General features: G+C 41.7%; 1 protein-coding gene across 4 annotated transcripts; it reads right to left on the minus strand.

Annotated features, from left to right (window-relative positions):
• Nucleotides 1-27,622, minus strand: vaspb (vasodilator stimulated phosphoprotein b). 4 transcript variants are annotated; one of them, XM_069147666.1, is made up of 15 exons: nucleotides 27,327-27,622; nucleotides 27,132-27,202; nucleotides 11,926-12,097; nucleotides 9,444-9,624; nucleotides 8,048-8,114; nucleotides 6,570-6,682; nucleotides 4,579-4,871; nucleotides 4,247-4,380; nucleotides 3,977-4,028; nucleotides 3,791-3,818; nucleotides 3,634-3,673; nucleotides 3,358-3,414; nucleotides 2,590-2,659; nucleotides 1,538-1,595; nucleotides 1-1,448 (listed from the first exon to the last, which is right to left on the minus strand). In XM_069147666.1, the coding sequence occupies exons 2-15, from the start codon at nucleotides 27,134-27,136 to the stop codon at nucleotides 1,414-1,416; spliced, it is 1,305 nt and encodes a 434-aa protein (XP_069003767.1). In that variant the 5' UTR covers nucleotides 27,137-27,202; nucleotides 27,327-27,622; the 3' UTR covers nucleotides 1-1,413. The 4 variants fall into 4 exon arrangements, with proteins under 4 accessions (XP_069003767.1, XP_069003766.1, XP_069003765.1 ...); XM_069147665.1 differs by having other exon boundaries at nucleotides 27,132-27,216; XM_069147664.1 differs by having other exon boundaries at nucleotides 27,132-27,622.

Below are 27,622 nucleotides of genomic sequence, written 5' to 3' on the forward strand. Positions count from 1 at the left end.
TGCATTTCAAGAAGCAGCTGTATTCGACTATAAAGGCATTTCTAATCCAGTGTCTCTAAGCTGTTTTCTTTATAGTTCAGTGTAAAAAGCCTAGACTCTATTAGAAAAAAGAAACAGTAAACCCAAAATAACATTTCATAAGAAAACAATCATTGAAAAAAAAAAAAAGAAAAGAAAATGAAATCCCCATTCACCAGTCATTTCAATTAAAATAGAAACACCATTTCATTTTTGCTAACATTTTCCCTCAAAACAAATATATATATTTTCCTTATATATAGATATATATATATATATATTTATATATTTATTCTCAAGGCAGTTGGTCATGGCCAAATTATTTGACCTCATCATGGCCATTTTTCATGTTTCAAGAATTAGAAAACAGCTAGAATGGAAGAAAACAACTAGCGGTAGCGCAGTGTACAGTCGGACCGCTGCACTGGCCAACAAATAATATCTCATTTTGAGTGAGAGGGAATTGTCTATCAAGGCAGTGTGGCACACAGACACACTTCCTCTGGAACAAGTGCAATGCAAAGAGAATAAATTTCTCGCACATCATAAAACTACAACACACTCCTCTTTCACAGCACTCAGGGGTTGTCCATCAGATTCCCTTTGCTTGTCTCCTCTTCCTCGAACATCTCTATGTTGCAGCAGTGGAGGTTTGGGTTGTGCCGTTTCAGTTCTTAGTCATTGCCGGGAGCTTAAAGTCCACTTGACAAGAGATACACAGCGGTAGTGAAGGAGATGGGTTCTCTGCTCCTTCCTCGATTCAAGTTGTTTTTCAACCTCCAACTACCATTAGAGAGAATAACCTGCTTTTTGCCAACTGAGAAAGAGAGAAAATGATCCCAGCATGCCAGCATCTTGATATTACAGTTAAAATATGACTAATACACTGTCCCTGAATACTGAAGACTGCTCTATCAGTAAATGGTGCGTCTGATAGTAGAAGGGAGAGGACACAAGTAGCAGGACTTCTGCAGCAAAGAGGGTGATGATGACAAATCGGAAGAGCAACTGTGGCGGCAGCAATGCACTCTGAAATGGTTCAGATGAACAGAACACATGGAGGACACGGGGGGACGGGATGACTGAGCAGGGGAGAGAGATGGTACAGAGGGGATCACCGCCGCAACACTGGTGAGTGATCGTCAAAAGTGCCGGATGGCGACGCGAGAAGGTTCCCTGGGTTACCATTTACATGAAGTGAATATGCATGTTGTACAAATAAGCAAGTATGCTCACATGTGTTTGTGTAAGAGAGATAAGAGAAAAGAGAAAATGTGTAGGAGAAAAAGAGAAATCCCTGGGCTACATGAGAGGGCGCAGTGGAGGAGAGGTCCCACCGGGCCTCAACCACCTCCATCTATCACATCCCTCCGTTACACCTGACACTCAGCAGAACTATGTGCTTTTCTTCTGAAGCTCCTGAATAAAGGCTGTGGAAGGAGAGACGAGAAACACGCAGTTAGTACCTGAAATACTTTATACTGAAGCAAGATTAACAGTTAGATGAAGGTAATCTCACCTCCAATAATTTCCTCTTTAACTTTTTGTAGCTCTTTCCGCACTTCCTCCAAGATCTCCTGCAGAAAAATGAACAAACTCTCAGTCATGGTGATAGAGTTCAGAGAAACCAGGTTATTTGGATGATCAGAGGATGTGTTTACATTGACTGTAATGACTGGGTTGGTAAATCTACTGATACATGCAGCAGGTCGGTAATCAGGTTTCTCTCCTCTGACCGGTGTTGTGAAAGTTACTGAAAATGTGTAAAATGTTAGTTACAAATACCCTCTCGAAAAACAGTGACACTACCAAGTATTACATATAAACGTAATTTGTGACTCACTAAAGTAACCTTTTCTCTTGCAATGCAACGTAATTTTGTTGCCTGCCAGTCTGCCTTCCTTCCTGGACGAGTGAGCTGCGCTCTCTCTTCTGTCTCCAGATTGCAGAAGGTCTCGCCCAGTCAACTTTTGGCAGCGTGGAGCAGAGGTGCAGCCCCCACCCTCTCCCTCCCTTGACATTGGGGTGTGTGTGGTCCCCGTCGAGTGACACCTGACCCGGGCCATTCACGTATAACTTTAAACTCAGCGCGGTGTGGCAGCTTCACCCTGGTCACCCTCCATGCACCTCTGGGTACCCAACTCTCCTCCCTGGGTGGGCTGGAGTTTATGGGGTTTAGGCTGCATTTGTCTCCTATAGACTGAAGTTGTCCAGTACTATTTTCATGCGAAACAAAAGTAATAAGCCCTCTTAAATTTCAGTAATTATAATTATATTTTTTAATTTGAAAAAATTATTAGTTACATTACTAGTTACTGCCAAAAGTAGCATAACTAATTATATGACAAACCTTATTTTGGAAGAATGACTCATTTATTTTCACTGTTTTGTGACAGAAGACACTACATCAGTCCAGATTGATGTGTTCATCATCTAAATGACATTCAAAAAAATCTGTTCGCAGAAAAAAGTTGACTGAAACCCAGTTGCTACAGTGGATGTTGTCACGGTCAACCAGATTCAAGCTCTTTTCTTTCAGAACTGATAAGAGTAAGCTGATGGAGAATTCACCTGTTTCATTTTCTCTAAATCCGAGTCATCCATTCCACCTGCATCATTATTGTTACTTGCACTCTTTGCCCTGTAAGAAGAAAAGAAACAGACAAACAGAAATATCTTATGTCCATGTTTGAAAAAAAGCATTGACAGGGCGACTATGAATCAAGCTCATCCCTGTAGGGCAAGACAGATGAAGAAACTGAATGGACAATGCAGAGATGTACACCGAGATGCAATGAGGGTCAATATATCTGAGCTCATCAACTTACCTTTCTGAGCCAATATCAACCTTGAAGATTCCAATAATTCATACATTGATAGCACTGATATACATTTAAATAAATCTAGCTCGTGCACATTACCCAGTGTGTACTGGTTGGACTTAATCCACAATTTTTTTTTCCACTGCAGCTGCAATCACATGCCTCTACTACACTAGATAAAATAATCCAGAAAAGACAGCTGTGGAGTGTCAGAGTGGTGTAGTTTACCACAAGAGGGCAGCACCAGCCACGGCCCAGAAAACTGACATAAAAATGAGCTTCAATCACACCGCCAGGCCTCCATCCTGTTATTCTGTTATCAGAGATTAACACGCTCAGGTGGAGCATCTACACGTCCCTTGGGTACATGCTATTCTCTGATCCATTAGATGGTGCCATCAATTGTAAAATATGCTACCCCAGTACACAGGGTGCAGTGAAGCTGCACCAGCCTGAGGGGGGAAAGAGGAAAAGGGAGGGGAGCTAAAGTCACGAGTGAATGGGACAGCATGTATACCTGGAACCTTGGGACAATGTGGAAGTGGTGTCCATGCTCTTGGGGATGGAGTTATTCCTGTTAGTGAGACACACACACTCGCCGCTTAGAATGAAAATGGACGACACACAAGAAGCACACTGGTCCACAGGCAAACACAGATGTACACATGGTCACAAAAATGCACATGCAGTGATGGAGAACTATTTGTCAGGCGAGTTAAAACATAAAAGACACCTGGACAGGTTACCGATTCACTGATGGCGGCAGCATGGAAATAACTGCATGGAGGATTACCTGGTCATGGAGGATTTCTCCCAAGGTCTTCTCAGGGTGTCTGAGAAGGAGAACGAAGAAAAATACGAGTTGTTGATTTTCACTCTGTATATTAGAGAAGTTTAATATCAGAAAGAATGTAGGTGGCATGCTACCAATAAAATTGTTGAGCTCTCACCATTTTGACCTTGAGGCTCTGAATCATCCTGTTTCGAAAAGACCAGAGATTTCTGTTAAGAGTGAGTCATCCTCAACCTATTTCTATTTTTTAAGCTATCCATCATCTATATTGTTTGTTCACATATATAAACACTTTATTTACTTGGTGATACTTAAAAACAATGTGACAAAAGTAGAGCCTTACATTGTCTTGTGTCTTCGCAGGTGGCTTCTCTCCAGTGTCTGTAGCTTTTCTCCTGATGTAAAAAAAAAAAAAAAAAAAAAAAAATCTCTTTTAGTTATACCATATGGAGTTCAGTGGAGTCAGCAAATTTGTTAGTCGAACACAATGCATAAAGAATTTTAAACAGAATTATTAATCAAAAGGCCATTAATGAAGATCAAAACTACTTAATATTAAAATTGTATGGGCATGGAATATTTTATGGAACTTCAAACTTTTTATGTCACCCACCTTCGTGCCAAGATGGCACTCATCTCACCCATCAAACCTCCCCCCCCCCCTCCCCCACCACCACCACCAGAGGAGATGCTGCTGCGGCTGGGGTCAGCTCTGCCTGCTGGAGCTGCAGGGCCTCCTTCCTCCTGCTGAGGGCAGCAAATACCAAAAACACAGACGGTATCATTGCTCTGTAAGTCTGAACAACTCGGACTGGATCAATACAGCAGGAGATCTGTATCATTAGCAAAGCACCTAATGGACTCAGCAATTGTCCATTATGTTAATCTCGCTTTCAAGAGCAGCTATGAAGTTGTAGTAACTTTTAAAACTTGATTCCCACTCACCTTGGATACTTTGCGGAGTTTAGCTGCTGCTATGGCAGCTGCCAGGCCCCCACCTCCTCCTCCCATACCGCCAATGCCATCACCTCCTCCTCCTCCTCCAGGAGCGGGCAGGGGCGGTGCTGGCGGAGGTCCTGAGGGAGGTGGTCCTGAGGGAGGTGGTCCCGGAGGTGGAGGGATGACGGCAGCTGGAGGAGGGATGCCAGCAGCAGCTGGAGGAGGGCCAGGGGGTGGAGGGGGAGCCGGTGGAGGAACGGGGCCTCCAGGGGCCAACGGTGGAGCTGGAGGAATATGGACTAAAGAGAGAAAGGGAACATCACCAACCAATAAAAAAAAACATTTAGATAGGACAAGTAAGATGCACAGTAATGACTGATTGATGCAGGTAAGACAGAAGTTGACCATCGTGGGAAAAAGGAGGTGAAATCCAAAACCGTAGTCCTAGATCATGTCCACAGATGTCCACTGGGGATGTCACCATCAAGTTTTAATGCTCCTGATTAAAGTAATTTAATATTGAGTATCTGCCGATAGAGTCACGATCCAATACTTGTAAAGTGCATACTTCAACTTCATAAAATTATTCAAGTCAATCCAAAGTATATGCTTCACATATGAATAGGTCTTTAAAGAAATAAGTAAAAATTGCCTACATTCAAGCTGTTCCTTAATGCTTTTATATTTGTATTCATATTTTTTAACAAAGTAATCAAAAAAACAATTATAATGACAATTTTACTGTGTAGCACTGATTTTAATGTTGTTTTTCAAACAAAATAACAGAGTTCAGACACCTCCACAGTAAACTACTCTTTGTAATGACTATGCTTTTTACATTTACGTTTTTGTGTTAACGACCGGCTTTTCAGGCTTCTTCGTAGCTGGATATTATTTGTAGCGTCTTAAAACATGAATGAGGATAGTGATTGAGAATTTGGGTTATTTAACAGAGTACCCAGTGGGCTGATGGAAATTTATGCTGTGAACTTAAGACAAGAGCTCCCCCCTCTTCTGTCAATTTGTCCATCTTTTTCCAGAGCAGTTCTGTTATTTAGAGGAGTTGCCGTCTCCTCTAATAAGCAGAAAAAACACTATCGTGCTTCAGAGTCTAAAACTGCCCAGTGGCGACTTGACAAGCTCAGTTGCAGGTGACACCATCAGCTGGAGTCAAGTTTTTCCCTGCGACGCTTGAAAACATCTCGTCTCGTAGCAAATCCAATTTTTGGTGTGAGCTGGCCTTAACATTCAGTCACGACAAATAATAATCACAATTAAACTTTGTTACAGTTACCGGATTGAACATTCGCATCCTGCAACAAATTGTGCTCTCTGTTTATGACACCCGTGCAACAGACGTAACACAAAGGATCAGGGCTAAATATAGCTCAGTATAGCTGATACTGATCACTTAAAAATGCCTTGATCGACCGCCAGTAACTGATCTTTGAGATCGGCTCGGGCCGTCCCTAACGGCCACTGTAGAACCTCAGAGCTCTACGACAGTCTGTGTCTAAATTCTGCTGGACCAAACTGTAATCTTTTAACTGCTGCTCTGACCCACGTCTAATGTCAGGAAGTAACACAGAGGACACAGGCTAAGACAACATTTTGAAATAAAGTTTAAAATTGTTTTTATTATCAAAGCATGTTTTTGGTTGTTGCTGGTGAAGTGTCTGTGTGTGTATATTAAAAAATATAGGGCTAAATATAGCTCAGTATAGCTGATACTGATCACTTTCTTAATTTACATCACAACACTATATATATATATATATATATATATATATATATATATATATATATATATATTTATATATATATATATATATATTTCTTCTTAATTTACATCACAGCACTTTGAATCACTAGGTGTAGATCGCACAAGTCTGACAAGCTTCAAACTGGTGCGGCACAATTACCTGAAAAAAATAATGACCTATGAGGAAACTACTAAGACTGTGCAGTTATGTTGAGCCGCCCAGGTGCTTCCTGACCTGCAGTGGCTTGTCTTTCTCTCTCCAGTCGCTCTCTTTCCTGCCACTCCCGCTCCTGTCTTTCTCTCTCCTGTCGCTCGCGTTCCTGCTGTTCCATCCTCTGCTGCTCCAACCTGTATACAAACAAACACATCTGTTTAATCCAAATGAATTAGTGGATTAAGAGGACATATCATTTAAGATGAGAGTTATTACTAGTACTAGCTAACCATAAAGTGAAGCTGAGCTTAAGAGGCATAATAAGCAATGCCAGCTTTCAGCCATACCCACCTTAATGGGCTATAGATTATTGGATTATTTATGCACGAACCACTGTTTTATAACAACTCCATCTAATTATAGTGTTTGGCATTCAGGAATGCTATTCAATATACCAAATTTGGATAAAGGACAAGAGACGGATTTCCGCCACTTCTGATTAGCCTACCACTGCAAAGTCCACAGCTGGACAAAGCGGCCTAATTCGAGCTGCCTCTGTTCGGTACGGCTCCCTCCCCTCTCCCCCAACACATCTGCCACTCACAACAGCTGTATACACAACACTGCACGTTCAAATGTACACATCCACTCATAAATGCACAGGTCCACATACATGCAGATAATCACACACACAAAGTCAGAGTCGCTGTGATTTAAAGCTTAGGCAGTGTGCCCAGGAAAGGGTGAGTGGAGATCCCGTTCACGTCTGCTACTTTGCTTTTATTCCACAACCATTTGATATTGGTAAATACTGTGAATGTTAACGGACCTAAAAGCATTAATACAAATAACATCTACAAACGTCTGCATCCATGCTGGATTTTAAAAGCTCCCTAAGCCGAAGCAGTAACTTCACAGACCCTATGGCCAATCACAAAGCCTCCCCGACTGTGCAGTATATCACCTTTAATCTAAATGAGATTACAAAGTTAATGCCTTGTCTATGCAGACGTCCAGGGAGTCACCACAACAGGTCTGGCTGAAGGAGCATAAGGATGGATGAAGAGAAGGTTACGTTGATGCGAGAGGCGTCCACCGTGCTGTCTTTTTAACCTTTAACCTATAGGGGCTGACTGAGGGTTTAGCAGTATCAGGCTAATGCCATCCAATCCTCTACATATGCATGTGTGTAAACCTGTGCCAACTGGACTCCTGCAAAGCCAAGACAGCCTGACTTGTATTGATTGTTATGCAACTAAACCCTGGGGATAGTTTGCTTCTGTTGGGAACACCTTCACAGGGCCCAACAGTTCAGTACACTCACTTAAGTGGTCAAACAGTTTGTTGAAAAAAGAAAAAAAAAAAAAAAAAACGTGCTAAATTTTGTCTGCAAACCCCAAATAAATCTCAATGTTTTTGGAATTATTAGCTGGAAACGTCTTTTGCTGATTAATGCCGAGGACACACAAGGGCTGCACCAGTTAAGTGCGGCCAGTGGTTTATAACAATTATCAAAGTTCAATAAAGGTAGATTGCATTGAGAGGAAGTCTGAAGGTACCTCCGCTGTTGTTCAAGCTCTTCTGGAGGAGGTCCATTTGACACTGGGCGGGGAAGGGTTGCATAACCTGCCAAAACACAAGACAGAAAACACACTTAACAAAAAATATTTTAGGGACATGGTATTAGATGGTGCTGTGAATAGGTGCAATTGTTCCTCAACAGTTGCTCTTTGACCTGTATTTATAGACATCCACACCTTTTCTACCCACGCTGCTGAGTGTACAAAGTCTGTGGACCGTGTAGACAGCCATGATGTGACAGAGGGACTAAACCAGGTGGTGTACACCAATCAAGCTTTTACAGAACAGTGTTATATTTTCTAATTCGTTCATGTTTCAGCACCACAAGATATGCAAAGGATCAGATGTTATCCACGAGGTCAGATGGTGTAAACAAAGACTCCGAAAATAAGCATAAAACATTAACTCAGAATTATATTATGCCAGCTGTGACAGTATAACAAGCACAACAGCTCTAATCACATTTTTGTTCAATGAACAAGACTGTTATTTTCTGCAGAAAACACTGGAGGGAGACATGGATATAACAGTATAACAGGACATCAACCGGTCACATGTGGGAGAATCATTACTTATGAAGAGGGAAATGAGTCGGGCTTAATATTTTCCTAGAAAACATTTGTTATTGGACACCGTATGATCTGAGAGAACAAATTCACACTGCCTAAAGCTGCTTGGTTAATGGAAAACCAAAGGTTACAAATCTTGTATAATACTGTGCAAAACCAACCCCAGACCCAGCACAGCACTTTTTAAAAGACACAAGACAAAACAAAGCAGTTTTCAGAGAAACAACAGGATGACCGGTGCTAATGCATCATGTTTTCTTATTTGTTCAGACCACTAATTTGTCTGTCTTTGTGTTAAAGGTTTGATGAGTCATGTTTTTCTCTTGAATTGCATGCACTTTCCAGGAAATCTCTCTTAAGTAAGTCATCTTGTCTTAACGCTGAGAGAAATTAATCAGCAAAAACTAAATGTTAGTCAGGATATATTTAATCTGTTTGCCTAATGAGGGCACAAAATGGGAGTGTGCCAAATCTGGCAACTTCTCTTACAACTTGTGCTAATATTAACCGGACACAGTGCTGTTTTCTGGATAAGTCTATTGACAACAAACTAAAAAAACAAACGTAAACTCAGGAGTGTTTTATTCGTAATGTCCTGGCTGTGATTTGCCACAAAACTGAGGAATTTGCTCACAATGTTGTTCTTCTCTGCATATAATTTTGAAAATGAGCGAATGTCAGTTGATTCCTGAAAGTCTATCACATTTGTACGGAGAAACTCCCAATCAGTGGTAAGCAAACAGCAAAATCCATGAAGTCGCTACAGATGCTGATGTAATATGGAGTCGAGTGAGAAATAATTTACCTGCATCTGCAATGGAGTTGAGGACCTCCAGAGCGTGAGACATGCCATTGGCAAATAGAGTAGCATCCTCCTTGCTGCCAAAGTTGAGTCCCCACACCTGTCGAGCATCCCGCCACTGGTGGAAATTAGGTGTAGCCTGGTTATATTTGAGACCTCTTACGATTGGACAGTTTATAACCACCTGAGGAAGGAAGAGAACGGATGATTAATTCAACAAGGATTCCTTTGATTACAACTATTTATAGTGATTTGTTAACAAAATGGAGAAAGTTAAGAACAAATATTAAACCAAATCCAAAACGGTCAGTTTAAAATAAATAGAGGAAAAAGTTCAAGGAAAAAAAAAAGGGAATCTTCTGGGAGCTTTCTCTTCCACTAGAAAATTGGAAAAACGATTAAAGAACCCCACAAACCCACATCTGCTCTCGAGAATAAATTATGGTGTCGGTTTTATTTGTGTTGGATTATCCTGGTTTATATTCCAACCAGCAGGTGGCGTGAAGCCTATGAAACAGGAACAAAAAAATGTTCTGGGTTTGAGTGGGTTGCTTGAATGTGCTGACACACCAGTTCACTATTTGTTTAACAGCTTCTGGATTCCACAGAGCAGAGGCAACGAGAGGAGACCCCGTCAGGGTGACTATCACAGGGGGCAACATGCACTGAACAAAGATGGTAGCAAGTTCAGCCGCCGCTGCAGTCAGTGGTATTTTCCAAAGCTCTTTACAATCTTGTCAAAAGGCAAGACATGAGTGAATGAATGTAACCAGAAAACCCGTGAAGAATCAGGATGAAAGAGGGAGCCATGATGTCTCGTAAGTAAAAATTGAAGAAAGTTTACAATGCCTGCAGGAAAACCTTCATAGCACGGTTCCACTTGAGTTTTCAGGGCTGTTTAAATCATTCCATCACATCAGAATGCATAAAGCAAATTGAAAACACAAGAGTGACACTAACAACAAAGCGGGACTCAATATGCAGACAGTCAGAGAGAGAACAGGCAGGAAAAGGGGAGAACATGGAAGCAGAGAGAAAAGACAGCCACCCTATATTCTCTTCTGCTCCCTGCTGCTCTCATCACCCGGCAGCCTAAACCAAGCTGTATGTCTCCATCAGACACAAATATAGAGATCCCTCATTGGCTATCAGGCTTCTTCCTAAACTGTCACAGGAAATGGTTGAACAGGCTAACTATCTCACAGGAAACATCATCCACTTTAAGACCTGACTCTGGGGAACATTTCAGAGTGCTGAATGTTTAAAGAAGGAGTGAGACACTGAGGCGAGCAGTCGAGAATAGACCCACCCAAACTCAGTTCACCCAGCTTTTTCAACTTGAAATCTGCCCACCTTTATCTGCTGGGGAGTCACAATCTGGTGATAGCGATAAGGAAACATCTTTGTTCTCCTTTTTTTTTTTAACATTCATATGGCTTCTCACGGTTGAAGGACAATTTTCATCCTCACTTTGCCAACGTCACACCCAAAATTAACACTACATGTTGCACAAGGAAGTGGTAATGTGTATCCCTTGCCAGTCGACATTATGGGTGAAGCAATAAATAAAAGCGCAATCCCCATCCTGTGGTGTATGCGTGCAAGATTCAAAGCTGTCTTTAGAGTTGTAGCCAATATCATTTAACAATATTTGAAGGTGCTTTTAGAGTGAACGGAATTAAAACACAGGTTTACATTCAAAATACAGTATTCTGGGCCTATTTTTCAAGTGAGGTAAATGAGTACATTTACCTGCACATAGTAAATGTATGAAAAGGGTTTGGCTTAATAGCTACAAAATGCTCCAAAGTTTAAAATGGCAAACAGCAAAAGAAAAGAAAAGCAAGCTGTCCACTGTCATGACATAAAGCTCCTTAATTAAATGTATGTTTTGATTGCTCGCTTTCTCTTAAACAACTAAGCAGCAACAAATTTTTGCATGGGCGGGACTACAAATCAAATGCACCCTATCTCATTCATGTGATGTGCTCTTGCTTCTGCAGAAATTGTAAAAACAGTGAATCGGTGTAATGGTTCAGTAGGTCACCAGTTTATTGGACCACCAGTGTCAGTTGTTTTGCACCAAGTGTCTTGCTAGTACACAGTTTCTCCAATAAACCCCTCACTGTATATTCAGTAAATATTCTCCATAGATAGATACTTCATTAATCCCTCAAAGGGAAATGTTTGTTACATCAGCATATACAGGGCAAAGCAATAAAATCAGTCTCAATCTCCACGTGAATGAACGGGCACTTGCAAAGATAGAATGTCTCACTTGCTTACTCAGACACCCTTAGGCACCACAGCCGCCCACAGGCCACATTACAAATGAACTACACACACACGACTCACACTTCCTGAGGAACAGTCACACACGCAGTCACACAGTCACACAGTCTCTCACACACACACACACACACACACACACACACACACACACACACACACACAAAGTGTGTCTGCCCAAAGCTGGCAGATGTACCTGCTGGTCTGTCTGCATCTTGCGTCCCACTATCCTGAAGGCATTGGTGGTGGGGTTGTGATAGATCTGGACTCTGCTGAAGGCTTGGGGTCCAGCGCCTGCCGGGAGCCACTTCTTATTGCCATCGTCATAGATCATCACAGTGGCCCGAGCCTGGCAAATACTCGACTCACTGGAAGACAAAGGGGAAAAAAACAAAAAAGACAATATTAATCGAGCCTTTAGAACATTTTTGATTTAATTTGATGATTTAATGTGGTAACCAAGCATCAAGTTATAGTTCTCTTTCATTTGCGCCTCCAAAAGCCCACACAACACGTCTCCTACATCAAGCCTTGTGGAGACGAGGAAGAAGCTTTTGCAAAGATTAAACCACAGTAGTTGCTAGTAGTAACTGCAACCTCAGCCAACAAACTGTGTTTTCTTTTTCTGATGAGAGTAATGAAGGTCTACAGTGAAAATAGATCTTCATGGCTACATGTAGGAGTGTGACGAGAAACGATAAGTCAATACAAAAAAAAAAATCTGACACACTTGTTTCTCTATGACAGGAGCTTTTAGATTTTTCAGACCATGTACCACTATGTACCAAAACAAATTTACCCAGTACCACTTCCCACTGCGGATACCAACAATCAGACACAATGTCAATGAGCACAGGCAAATTTTATTTGTAAAACATTTAGATGAACTAATTCTTACATCATTGAAAAGGGATCTGTGTATGTAATAACTGTTTACTGTAAATATATGAAATGAAGTCACACTTTTTTTGGACTAAAGCCAGTTGTATTCCGATTGTTAGGCTTTTTCAGCAATGAGCCTCGACTACCACCAGCAGCAGTTTGGGAGTCACAGCTCTATGGTACCAAAAGCACCAAAAGAGACCATAAATTCTGTAGAGAATGTTGGAATTTATATGGTACCGACTACCACAGTTAGAGGCCAACAGCAAAGACTCAGTGACGGGTGATGTACTTGAACGTCAGTTTTGGTAATCAAACACTTTCTTACATAAAATAGACCTTAAGTAAACCAATTTATGTACTAAATTACCAAATCAGATTAAAGGCTGATTATTATAATGTGAAACCTGTTTTTTTTTTTTTTTTATGATCAAATTGCCCAAAATCTTTAATGTAGCATTCAGTGGGGACTGCAGCTGGAATTGAAGAAGGAAACCCAGAGGGAGGTGAGGCGGAACGGGAGACACCGCATGGACAAATGAAAGAAAAACACTCCGTTATAAACAAAACTTTGTCAGAGATGAGAGCCAGTCCTTCCAGACTCGCCTGGCCTCATTTTGACTGACCCACAATGTCTATGCATGCTAGGAATCTAACACACATTATATTAGGCAGCACCTGACTAGTAATGTGTTTGAGCTTCAGATGGTGTCGGGCAAGTGTCTGTGCATGGAGTAAAGTAAAAGTAAATGCAATTGTGGGGAAAAAAAAAAAAGAAAAAAAAAAAGGAAAATGCAGTAAAGTGTTGATTTCTGCTTAGAGAAACAGAGATTAGTTTGATCCCAAACAAGATGAGAGGTGAGACAACAATGGAGACCGACAAAGACAGGAAGTTGTGCCGAGCTCCGCCAAACAGACGAGGTACTGGAATCCTCCTCCTGCTCCACATCAACCTCCACCTCCACACTTTGCAAGAAAACATGTGCTCTGAAATCAGTGACAAAACATGTATTTATAGGTCGACCCAGGCAGAACACACAGCACCATTCAGGTATTACTGAGAACCATTGTGTGCATTTGCATTACAGACAGAGACTCAAAGATAAATAGCCTTGTGGACAGAATTACCATATTGTTAAACCACAGCAAAAGTTGCCAGTACAAATACCTCCGACATGAAATATTTAGGAAGTTTTCAGTACATACAAATGGGATGAGAACAAAGAAACATTACCATAAATCGCAGTAAACACATAGTTTGCATCCATTCATCTATCTATCTGTACAACTTTTAAAATGTATACTGCATACTGGTTTGCCAGGTAGACCTTTACATATAATCATTCGTTTAGGATTTATTATAGCACTCACCACTTTTCTATAATATCAAATATGGTGTTCAAACATATGTGCAGGAAATCAAAATAAGACAGAAGTGAGGGTGTCTTATATCATTCACAACAATATCGACATCATTTTCAATGCCATAAAAAAAAAAATCATATCATGATAATGGCAATCTTCTGGCTTGCTGACATAATGATGTTGAACTGTAATAAAACATAACTGGATAATGTGGTACATGAATAACAGTAAAAACAAGCATGGCTGAAATAGATTTAATACAGAATCTGAATCTTTCTAGATAACAGAGATCATTTAGTTTTTACTGAATATTTGAAGATAAACTGTTATATTTATGCTGACATAAAGCTTCTTTTGATGCAGTTGTGTGTCCTTGAAGTTAATAATCAAATTATTTTTGTGTTATGTCATGAACAATATCTTTATCGCAGAAATAACCTGGAGGTATTGCAAAAGTATTTTAGGGCCCTATCGCCAGTCTCTAGACAGGAGAAACCAAACCAATGCCCAATAAATACACTGTTGATAGTAAGTAGAGGAGTTAGGAGGCGGGCCAAGAACGCAGAGGCACAAAAGGTGGCTGACTGTCAGCTTTGTTTTTGTTTTTTTACCAATCCTCCCCCTCCTCTCCTTACTTGTCCCCTCATGCTCTCCCCTAATCCATCTCTTCCACCTCTCCCTCCATCTGTCCCACCCGTGATACAATCTGCTACTTCCTGTGACACAGCACTAAAGCCACAACCCACTTCCTGCTGCCAGCACTGCCTAATAAGGACTGCTCCAGCCTGAACAATCGATGCATGGACACACACTTACACATGTCCTATATTTTCCTACATGCTGATAACATTTAAATTTAGCTTATATGAACTGGAAATTACTTTTCTGCTTACAGCTAAATGGAAGAAAAGAGAGCGCACTGAGCAAAGAATTAGGATTTCATGATGGATAAAGTGTTTGGGATGCTGGCTGCTCTCCCACCAGGAACGACCAAAATGTTTAAGGCGACAAATATCCCCATAAACGGGAGTATTTCTGGTAAAAAAAAATAGCCAGCAACTTTAACTGGAATCCATCTGTGTAACAGATGGGGGTAGTTTGATTTGCTAACGCAGCAGATTGTTTTGGGTTAAATTTCAATTATTAAAAAAAAGTGTAATTTAGAAACTTCAAAACGCCTTCCTGTGATTGTGTTATTTGGCACACATCTTGTATAATAGTGCCCACAGTGAATCCTGGTTGGGACTTTCTCGTCTCTGCTTTTTGGAAACCTGTTGCCTTGTTGAGATTTCTACACATCCTGCACTTTATAGTTTATAGTTTTATAGTATGTTTTCTATAGTTAGGGGGAAAAAAAATCTGGCAACAATAAGTTTCTCTTTTAGCATGGGGTCCAATAATTTATATGTCTCAATTTTTAATGTGAAAATTTCACAAATTTTTCTTGACATTTCATTACAAATACTTTTAAATCCTACCAGTCGCGAGGCTCGTCATAAGACGAGATCTGAGTTTAGACAATACTCGGACATTTATTCATCCTAACATACTCATTCTGACATTGTATGGAGACTTTACCATTAAGACATGAATCAGTCTACGCTAAATACAGATATATTGTCATGGCCGATAAGTTGGCCAATATTAGTTCATTACAATTCTATGATATCTGCATGAATGTTTTTCTCACTGTAATAAAAATCCTTATGGTCAGTTTGACAAAGTTTCTGCAAATTCACACATTCCTGGCTTGTTAATGCACTACTTTGAATATTTGCTTTTGGATATTTTCCCATCAAGAACTAAGTTACATTACCATTTTAACAACACCGTATTAAGAAAAGGGTTTTACAAGGACGAACAGGCAAACTTAAACCAATCTTCACTTTGGCCTGAAATCCTTCAATAAGCAGTGGCCCGCCCATCAATCACTTCAAGTTAAAGCCACTTATGGCTGGATAGATCCTACATCAGACACAGCACTGCAATGCTCCCTGACCTCATCTGCATTGAGCATGTTGTTGAGGTGCGGGGCAGTGAGGGCTTATGGGAACTGGGAGGGGACGGAGACATAGGACATAGGACTGGGAGAGGGATGCATATTTAATGGCAGAGAAAGCTAGGGCTCAGGAGTGAGACTGAGAGTGAGCAGCTGCATTATTGATGGAAGTACGGACACTGAGACATTAAAAACGTGTGTGGCACACGCGCATTTAGAGATGGACTTGCACACACACCCTCCCACCTGTCAGCCTGCCAACACGCGTGTCTGCTGACCCGGCCCAGTGGGTATAAGAGGCTGCAGGCGTCTTGCGACTGAGTTTGACTGGACTGTATTTCAGTACTGGAATAAACCACGACAGGCGCTGTCATAAACAATCTATTCCCGTCCTTCCTTGGACAAAGACCACCACTAGTGCAGACACTGAAGCTGACCAAGTGACCAGCTGACTTAAGGGGTTTTCTCTTAAGCACAGATGGGTGACTGACTGGCTGCTGCAGGAGGGATTTGTGCCACCAACCTTTAAAATACCTCAAGAGACTTAATCAAGTAAGTAGTAAGCAAGTATATTTAATATAGTACCTTTCACAGACGAAGTCACAAAGTGCTTCACAACAGAAATAACAGCAGAATACAACAATATTAAAAGCAACCTACAATCATAGTACACAACAACAGACCACTGAAATAAAAGCACTACATATCAAGAGGTGAGATGAAGGCCAATCTGAAAAAGACGCGTCTTAAAACGTCTTTTGAAAGCGTCAACTGAAACTGCCAAACGTACATTGAGGGGAAGAGCATTCCAGAGTTGGAGCAACCGTTTCAAAAGCGCAAGGGACATGACCACCAGGATGATATGCAAATTGCTCATTTACTGAAGCTGAGCCGCCACAGCTGGCTTCACTTGTCATTATTACAGTTCCTCATTCTCTCTTTGGTTTGGTCCTGTTGGTCAGTGAGGGGTTAACAGGAAATCGCAGTGCACGGCTGGAGCACATGCTCTCTTGGAAATGTCTGTATATGGTTGTGCTCTAAGAGCTTTTCTGCAAATGTGCTGGCATGTACAGTCAGGCCCAGCGGCTCCGTCTCTTCCCACCTCCTCCTCCTCCTCCTCTTCCTCCTCCTCACCTGACCCTCTCACCACATTCCTCTGTCATTCTTTCTCTCCAAATCAAACTATTATAACATGTATAAAACCTGCACAGCGATGCCTCTTGGTGGCATCCATGCAGAGATATCTCTTGCATAATACTGCAGTATATATGGTGCGGGGATAAGTAGACCTGACTTACACGTGAAGAATAACTGCACGGATTAATTACATGCTTCATATCAGGTGGGTTCATCCTGTGCATCAAGATAATGTCTTATTAAACAAAACGACATACATAAAGTACAGTCATCAGTCCACGGGCTGAGACCAGACAGACTGAAGCCAAATAGCCCTGTCTAGACACTATGTCCGCATCCTACCTGGATCAGAGTCCCTCCTAATTCATCAGGTTTCTTTGTCCTTCAGGAGTTCATAATACCACTATATGAAAAGCCTTTTCCCCTCACAACTATAGCCAACTATCATTTTTTAAATGATGTTCAGGTTTTTTGAGTTATTCTTGCCCTCAGGGAAAAATGTCTTTCTCTGGCAGACAGAGAGTGGGAGTACCTCATGCACAACACTTGACCAGAGACCAACAATACAGACAGGCCAACAAGAACATCCATTCAGCTTTATGCCTCTTTAACACTCACAGCAAAATATGAAACATAAGAAGACAAACAGGTGTCTCATTCAAACAAGTGAACCTCAGTTGGCTGTGGTTCACTTCAGTGCATGAGTACACAGTGATTCATTACTTATTTTCTTCTCTGCCTACAATAAAACGTCACATTGAGACCAGACAGACAATAAGTCACTTTATAATGTCAGTGTGTAACCAAACCACTTCCTCCCTGTTTGTGACCTGATTAAAAAAAAAAAAGAGATCATATTTCACAAACGATGGTCACTCATGATCAATATTTATATTCTGTAAAATGCCATCAATATAAATGCCTGTGCAGACGGACAATGTTTTCTGTATGTTTTTCAGGTATTGGCTACGTATGAATTCCTATTTTTAAATGTTCTGATCAACAGAATTTATTTTCCAGAAAAAATTATTATCATCGAGAGAATGAACCGTGGGGCTCAAAAGTACGGTAAGCTGGTAGTAGTAGTAGTATGTAGTGAATTTATTGAGAGCTCATTCATGAGTGAAGAGTGAAACTTTCTCTTTCCACCGCAGCGCTTTAAACTCTGACACCTGACAAAGCTGGGAAAGTCACATTCTAGATGGACACAGCTGCAAACAGAAGTGAGAAAGGGAAGCAATAACTGGGGCAACATAAGAAAACCCAGCATGTGCCAGTAGGTGAATGCTACTCTGTGTACATTAATCTGAAACTTGAACTGTGTGTGGCAATGTGCTTTTCAGGGAGTTCTAAAATTGCAAATGATCGGATTTCCCATTAAAATAATCATTTTAGGCACCATTTCAATTTTACAGGTTTGCAGAATCCTTGATCTGCAATTTTAACCAAAAATCACAGGAAAATGTCAATCATTAGAGAAAAGTAGATTAAAAAAGCTTGTTAATCAGTATCACACACTGAAGTGAGGTCCTGGTGGTGGTAAAGGACTTGACCTCTGATGCTGAATCAGACAAGGGGAGCCCACACAATAGCGTGCCGACGCTGGGCCTGGTCATCTGACTGTATACCGTCCTCATGTCACCCTCGGGCCATGTATGTGGCGGTCAGTGACATTCGGCACATGACTCTGAAACCAACCCCTAAGAACTACATGCATCCTGTGAAAACTGCTCAGTGTCTCTCCATGAGGTGTAAGATCAGCTTTCAAACTGCAAAGTACAGTTTCTGTTGTGAGATACAACTGCTCCATAAATGTTAATATGTAGCTCGACATCCAGAGTCTCGGTAAACTTCCCTTTGATGCATCTTATTTTCCTCCACTTACTTAAAGGATGAGGAACACAAAGAGACTGCAGACATTTTTTTTTTAACACTAAAGCAAATGTTTCTGAAGGACCCTCCTCTGATCTTAACAGGAAGATTTTTTTTGTTGAAAATATCCAACATTATAAATAAGGGATCGTTACGCAGAACAAACTTAGGGAGAAACATAACTTAGCAAAAACTCTTTAAAGGATGGAGTCAAAAAAAACCAACAACAAATAATCAAAAAAAAGACATGTCATTTCCCTGCATCATCCTGCTAAATTCATCAAAAAAGTTTTTAAAAAATGGTAAAACTTCAACGATTAATGCCAGGACAAGAAAAGTTTGCCTCTCATGGCTCCTCTGACTTCACTCCCTCTGTCTTCATCCTTTTCTTTATGCCTGTTTCATCTCACACATGCCCTAGCATGCTGCTAAATGCACACAGACCACACTGGCTGCAGGCTACTGCTTTCTGCCTCCATGAATCAGCCCCACAGAAACAGGCATCCAGGCTATCTCAGCTATTCTTAAACTCTTCCTCTTGATATCTTCGTCTGAATGGAGTCGGACATCTTCAGCTGAAACTCCTCTGCATTCCTTGAGCGCTGACTCATCCTTCGCCTGGCATCGTGTATAGAGCATTGTGGAAGTGTTGAATAGACGTTTGGCCAAAAGCATTCACTTTGTTGTTCCTTCCTGCTTCTGAGGCTGGCTGGCTGGCTGGCTGGCTGTGTGTGTGTGTGTGTGTGTGTGTGTGTGTGTGTGTGTGTGTGTGTGTGTGTGTGTGTGTGTGTTCGCATGTGTGTGCGTGGGGAGGGGGGGTTGGGAGGAGGGTGGGGGGGCTGGCACACTCAATGCCCATATTTGGAACCATCTCACCTCTGTCCTCCTCACTGAGCTCAATTCCTTTTACAGGTTGGAGCACATCCTCCTTGACTCAGGACAAGAAGGGGGCAGGGCTCCTTTTCCAAGAAGTGTTATGCACTGAAGACAAAACTCTCCTCTTAGCTGCCATCACTTGTACACCCATTGTCTCAACTTCATACTTCCTGCTCCTCACTGGCATGAGTGCATGGACTTTCACCTTAAATTAGTCTACTTTGCTGATGGTGGCTACTTGGATAAAGCTGCCACTTATACCAGCCAACTCTTGGCTAATCACACCTCTTCCACACAGTTTTATTTTTTTTCCCACTAACATTATGAAACATGAAAACAAAGGCAGCCCCTGCAGACCTGCAGAATTCAACTAATATTCTCTCACATTTGTCTTCTTTTGTCCTCAACAACACCAGATGCCATTTACTTAAAAACTGAGCTCAGATATGACCTGACCACTATACATAGTGGGGATTATTCTGTTAATGACTGAAACTATGACCAAACAACATAAATGCACAATTAACATTCAGGCCAATATTCACCCATGACTGCACAAATGGGCATTAACTATTTTAACAGATGACTCCTTAACAAACAGGCGTCTTTTTAAACAACTCACTCGATCTGCGAATTTAGTTGTTGAACTCAACTTTTACCACTCAAATAGACCAGACTGCCTCTACGACTCAGGAGATTGGTCAGAAAGGGAAAAACTGCGAGCCTCATGTAGCATCCAGGACGGCAAACGCAACAAAAAACACAAACCGTTTCAGTAAACAAGATTATGCGCATCACTGTTCAAGCACAAAAATGCCAACCATGCAGAAAATGGCTCAGTCCTCAACAGAAGTAGTAAACACACAAAGCTTGTTGTAAGTATGTCCTTTTTCTGTTTATTTATAACCCTGGAGTCAATATCGGGTCAAACTCTTCAGAGACTAATATCATAGCTGCTTACTATCCAGAGTACAAGCGGTGCCTATTGATAATGTGAGGAAGCTGCCAAACAACAGACTAAAGCAGGTAGGGGTCTAACTAACAGAGCAGCATACATCATCATCTTCCATGACTAAATCCTCAGATCCGTGGACCTGAGTGATAGAAATGTTTAAAATGGCTGACACCATAAAGCTGTTTTTATACTAACTAGTATCCATTATGCTCCATTAAGCAGTCGACCCCAGATGAACCTACTATATATTTATAACCATTAGCAGTGCTGACCATACAGTATATCACTACCGCGCGTCTGACCACGACAATCTTTGGTTTCACTACAATGTTAGACCGAGGCGCTCCATCAGCTTGGATGATGTCACCCTGTTTGGCTCCTGCAGAGAAGACCACAGGGTGTGGAGATGTTTCTTTAACTTCACTGGGCCACTGTAGAGCAGTTTGTTGTGTTGGATTTCACACTGACCATGGCCAGATCTTCCCCACAGGAGAAATCAAACGAGCTAAAAATACAGAAATTCTAATATTCTTGTCCTGCTTTCAGACACACATCTCAAATCCATTGTGATTCTCACACACACACACACACACACACACACACACACACACACACACACACACACACACACACACACACACTGTACTTTATAAAAGTTTTGAGTTCTGTAGATGTTCAGAGTATTGTCTGTCACACAATACCATCAGGAAGACGTCTAATCGGTCCCAAATTGAATCTGTGGCATGAGAAGACTGACATCAACCCAAAATATACAGCAAGAGGGGTCATAAATAATATCTTAAGTGACAAGAGGATTAAGTCAGTCTGGGATTACATGACGAGACAGAAACAACCGAGACAGCCAGAATCCACAGAAAGTTGTTAGAAATAAAGAGACCCGTCATGTATCTCGAAAAACTGCACAAGAGGAGGAGGAGGAGGACTGCACTGGAAGGCAGAAAAAAAACCTCTTCACAGTCTTAAAATGCATCCTCACTTTACTTTGTGCATAATGCAGCCTGGTTTTCGCACTGGTTGGGAAAATAATCATTCAAGCAGAGCTTTGTAGACAGATACGAATAGTGATATCATCGCGTTTCACCTAGCTACTTTACTTAATACCAACAGCTGTGGATTAGATCAGTGCAGCTGCACGGATTGTTGCGAGTAAGCAAACAGATATAGTCTTTCTTAAATTTAAAATGTTAAGATAACTTGCCCTGGTAACCACGACTACAACCTTCATCATGACATTTATTCAGCCAACAGTCTGAGATGTAAAGATATTCAGTTAACTATAATTATATGAGAAAACAAAGCAACAATTCTTCACACATATTTTGAATAAATTACAGAAATATTGCCTATTCGTTTTCTGGCAATGGACTCATTGATTAATTAACATTGGAACTCTAGATTGGTTAAAACAAAACGACATAAAATCTCCTCAATCCCAGCCAGAAGTCAACAAACATAAACACAGCGCCAGGCTGAGTGAATGAAGTCAAACACAACGGCAATTTCCAACTGAAGCTCAAAACACACACAACGTTGTTTTGAGATCGACCAACAGCAGAGGTTTCCGATGCGTCAGGCCATGTTAATGTTTATTTGGAAAATGATCTTTCTCCAAAGATGTTTACTTCCTGTTCTCCATCTTAAGCAGCAGCAGCAGTGTTACCATTAGGACCTGAATCACTGATCAATGGGATTTGGACTGAATGGCAACGAGATGATGAAGTATTACTTCTACCCACAACACTTTAAATTTTCCGGGACAACAGTTTCAGCATCAGTTTCAAAACACTGAGCTCAATGAACAACTATTTAATATGGGGAAGAAATGACCAACAAACTAATTAGTGCAAAGGTTAAGTGTTAAAAAAAAAAGAAAAAAAAAGAGGATCATAAAAGACTAAATACCCTATTGAGAGAACACCACCGCCTCAGGGCACAATTAAAGACAAAAAAACATCAGCCACCACCAAGCCAACTGGATTTGCCACCAACGAGACAATAGAGTATTTTGTATGTTGAGCAACTCCTGTGGCAAAGCATCTCATCCAAGAGGCAGGCCGGCATAATGGCCTATTTATGGGTATGGGAGGTGGGAGGACCAAGAGGGGTAAATTGTTTCAGAGGAGTAGAGGGCGGCAGTGATTGGGTGTTGTGGGAGACAAACACAAGGCAGGGCCACTTTCATAATGGAGAGTTTGGAGAGATGAAGCATGTGCGCTTTGTGATCATTTAGACACACTGTCACACCAACTATACAGTGACGCACTGAGGAGCCTTTTGAAGTGTGTATCAACATGCAACGCTTTATGATGCATGAAATAAAGCCATTATTCTTAATCCATTATAGATATGAATTCCCACAAGCACACCCCAATTACCTCAAATTGTTATTGCTTCTGGGGCGCAGGGGTTTGTGTGGATGTTAGGAAGTCCTTGGCTGAAAAACTCATTTTAAAAAGGCCGCTTATGTATTATGAGTTTGCCTTGAACAGTAGAACTTTAGTAGCACTTAAAATGGCACTTACTGATAGCACTTTGTAGTGTGGCTTTCTTGAAGCAATTGTATTTTCTTGATTCCTGTTGTTCTGGGTTTTGTCGCTTTGGATAAAAGCGCCAGCTAAATGTAATGTAATGTTCACACTACGGAGCGTGATACTTTTTTACAGTTGGATGGCAAATCAGAACTCTGTCTGCTCAGAGCAACGTTGGTTTACAATGCTTTACCAAAAAAATATTTAAGTTTAAACTGAATGCATCTTAATCTATACAAATATTTGTATTTCTATTTGAGTAGCAAAGACTGCTCACATGCTCTTTCCTCTGCCACTGATATCAGACTTCAAGAGAAAAATTTGACTGTGCAAGGGAATTAGGAGAACAAGTGTGGACATGAAAAATCAGCATCCTAACACACACGAATATTACACAACACTGTGGCAGGAACGTACTGCTGTCGCACCCCCGATGAGTTTCAATCTTTATACCCTTACATGGACATTACATTCAATTATGTTGCTAAATGCCTTAAATAACAGCTACTGGCCCTGTCGGGACAAGGGGTGAAGAAGTTGATCATTCTAATGGAGGAAGATGACATGACAGAAAAACTGCAAAGTTCAGTGTTCGAGCTTCATTCCAGTCGAGTTACTGCCAAAGCCGAGAAACCGCTGGAGTCGAGACACAGAGGAGACTGAGGAGGAGGCCATTTCCCTGCTTTTAAGACTGATCAATAATAAGCTCATGAGGCGGTGCCCACGTCGGCACCACTTCTACACATGTAGAGCTTCTGCAGTGAGCTGAGGACGCGCGTTAAACAGCGTGCTAAGCATACGAATTACACCTGTCTGTCTGTGTGAGTGTATGATGTCATGGCGCGTGGTAATTCCTGAGCCTGAGGCAGCCATGCTGCTGGTGTCAGATACGACAGGTCTTTTAGTCAGAGACCCAGCCAGTGAGTCACCTCACTGACAATAACAGTGAATCACGGTGCAGATGGATGCACTTCCTGTGCCACATAACCTCAGAAGAAGACAGCCTGAGATGCTGCCACAATGATTTGAACACCGTCGGTGTTATTGATTACTGTAACGAGGAGAATATGAAAAGAAAAGAAAAAAACAGCCAACACCTCGAGTGACTCTCGCTGTGTTAACGACAGTTCACACCTGTCAGTGGGACATGAAGACGCCTGTTGGACAAGAGGGGAAATAGCTTCAAGAACTTCAAACAATCCATCTGCCTTCAAAGAACACTTCGATTGATCGGGATGACCGAGAACCTTCACAGGGTGTCCGCAGGTTTTCTAAATTACACCAAAACAGCCATTTTCATTTTGAAGCATCACAGCAACAAATGTACCAGTGAAGGTGGTCGGAGGAGGAAATGCTGCAAGAGTGGAACAGCAGAATTTTTCTACAGACTGGAAATGCAAAGGCAGCTTCAAGTTGGGCTTTACTGAACTGTTTTCTCGTCTGGGTCAATTGTTGAACTTTTGACCAACTGACTGCACATCTGTGTCAACGTTTTCATTCCACAGGGACAAATGACAATGAACGTGAGCGGAGCTGCATACCAGCCATTACCTATTATACAAGGTGACATGAACTGTTTCAGACACAATGGAGGGCCAGTCAAAGCAGCATCCATTTAGGCTACATCCACATCAATATGTTTTCATTTTAAAGCAAGTAAACTTTGCTATGATTACACATAGTGTCCACACAACTACGGAGTTTTTTTTAACCATAGACCCGAGATATTAAAAACGCTGCTGACCCCGTTTTACTTTGGGATCGAGTTTAAGTCTGGAGGCGCGAAAAACTGAGTATTGTTATTATTACGCTGGTTTGCGTAAGAATATCAGCACAGGTCACAGAATCTGATAGGTGTGCGTGAATAGTCATGCGATTTGTGTTTTTCCGGCGTGTTAACATGGACAGAGATTTGATCTGAAAATGGTGCTAAAACCATCGCGCGTACAGAGGTTGTTTTTGTTTTAAAACGCCATTTTAAAATTACAACATACAAGTGATGATGTAGCCTAAGAATAACCACAACAATCATTAAGCCACATGTCATTTTTCAGCTGCAAGGAGATGCCACTTTGAGATGTAGGATGAAATCTGAATATTGACTCAAATGCTCTACGCTTAAGTTAACTTAAGTGTGTGTGTGTGTGTGTGTGTGTGTGTGTGTGTGTATACATGTACGTGCTCTTCATCAGCAGTTTTGATGCAGTCTATTTGGTGCCTTGGTTTATGGTCAGGGAAGTATTTCTTTAAATTGCAGCTGAGCAATTCAACAATAAAACGGGTTGCTTATCTTATTGTTATGACAGGTAAATATTTTATCATGCACCATAGTAACAGGGCAGTGTGTTGTCATGATGTGTTTGTGCGCGAGACAATAACTCTTAAACAATGCTTACAGGTGTATCGAAAAGAGAAAAACAGATGGCATTTCTTTAACTAAATCCATAGCTTCCACTGCTTAGCTAGCTGAACTTCACACTATACTGCAGACAACGTAAAGTATGCGAACACATTAATCTTTGCTGATTATTGCATTAACTTAATTAATGGCCTCGTTAGATGGGCATGTTTAATGTATTACTGTGACAGGATTTCAGACGGCTCAAGTGCCTGCTGTTCCTGCTGTAATCAAAGTTAGCAGGCAGAAATATGTGCAAAACAAATACAAAGCCCGGACCAACCCTTGCGCCTGAGCCGAGATATATTGTTACAGAAAGGGCAGCGCAGTATGTGAGATAAGGAACTAGTCCCTCAGGTTATCAGACCTGCACCACCTGGCTCCGCAGCACCCCAACAGTCCACAATTAAACACACCTATCAAGCTTTCATATGAAAAAAAAAAAAAAAGCTGTTCCTTGTGCTGACCAATTCTGTTTGACTGTGAAAGACTGGGGTGGGGTGGGGTGGGGTGGGGTGGGGGTGTCAGCCCGGAGAAACATCAGCCAGGTGTGGTGGCTTTCAAGGCATGTAATTGCCAACTGCACAGGCTGCGACAGGACATGGAATTCGTGGACATGAGCTTTCCACACGGTAGTTTTGTTGCTGGTGCAAACCTCTGCACTCCCAGAGGGGAGGGAACAGAGCTGACCGGGGTTAGGTTTAATGTGTCTGAGGAATGCATGACATGATATAAACAGCTCTTGCATTTAGGGCAGCAGGGCAACTGAAGGAGCCCCATTTAAAAAAAGGCAAGAATCCGCCAATGCCGAAGTGTCTTTGAGCAAGACACTAAATCCCTTTTTACGCTCTATAAACCAAACCTGACCTCTGACCTCAGTTATGAATGAAGTTGTTCAGCTATGACGTATTTATTGCTTGATAGTGGTTTAATTTAGATCTATGCACGCTGATACAGCCAGAAAATCTTAGCAATGCAGTCTGCAAGGAGCGTTTGAAACCCACACACAAAAGTAGGCTATGTTGTTGTCATCTGACCTGCTCAACTACCCCAACTTGTAAACAGGTAGGACTGGGTTTTCATGAAGACCCTGCACAAACACAAGTTAACAAAGGTCACACAACCCCGCTACACAGTATCACGCGTGTCCCCGGATCTGAAACTAAACCACAACAGACAGAAGCTCCACTTATTTCTGAATGGAAAACACAATTTAGTGTGTTACAAACAAGAGCCGGGAAGATTAACCGACAGGGCAGAGCCCGGAGAGGCTTAGAAAATAACAGTCGCCTGTGTGAAACTAGTAGCCGAAACCCAAAATGTAGCCTGGAAACAATGAAGATGAAGGGATTTGAGCCGCTTTACCCACCTCATTGTTCGGCCGGAGTGGAGCTCCTCTCCTCGTAGGCAAGTTGGGCTGACTTCAGAGGCGGAGCCCGGCTATGAAAATCAAACTAGTGAAATTAATTAAAAAAAAAAAAAAAAAATTAAAAAAAAAAGGAGAAAAAGACACGAATCTACACCCGCAAACGGGGTCGCCACAAGCGGGGATAAAGAAGCACACCTCGACGATTTCCTGGTTGTGTGGAGCGGGAGAGGAGGAGGAGAGGAGGAGCAGGAGGAGGGGGGTAGATACAGTAGTGGAGCGGGCTTGTCAACTCCAATCACTATCCCACATTGGTTTCCACGAGCTGGGGAGGTGAAGCCGAGAAGCAGCGCGGCTACACCGACATCAAAACTTCTCCTCTCGACACTTTCTGTTGTTTGACCGCTCGCTTTTCCGGAGATTTAAGCCGTATGCCCGCGCCAGGCTTCCTTCGCTCCCTCGGTCGGTGGGTCGGACTGTGTGGATTCATTGGA

The sequence above is a fragment of the Embiotoca jacksoni genome, unplaced genomic scaffold, assembly GCF_022577435.1.
Source record: "Embiotoca jacksoni isolate LCO1_2020_lvr unplaced genomic scaffold, fEmbJac1.0.p SCAF_14, whole genome shotgun sequence".
Taxonomy (NCBI): Eukaryota; Metazoa; Chordata; class Actinopteri; family Embiotocidae; genus Embiotoca; species Embiotoca jacksoni.

Excerpts from the sequence above, each read along its gene's own strand:
- vaspb (XM_069147666.1), bottom strand. Across the intron at positions 3,415-3,633 it reads GAGAAATCCTCCATGACCAG|GAATAACTCCATCCCCAAGA; the intron begins GTAATCCTCCAT and ends TCTCACTAACAG. Across the intron at positions 1,596-2,589 it reads ATTTAGAGAAAATGAAACAG|GAGATCTTGGAGGAAGTGCG; the intron begins GTGAATTCTCCA and ends ATTTTTCTGCAG.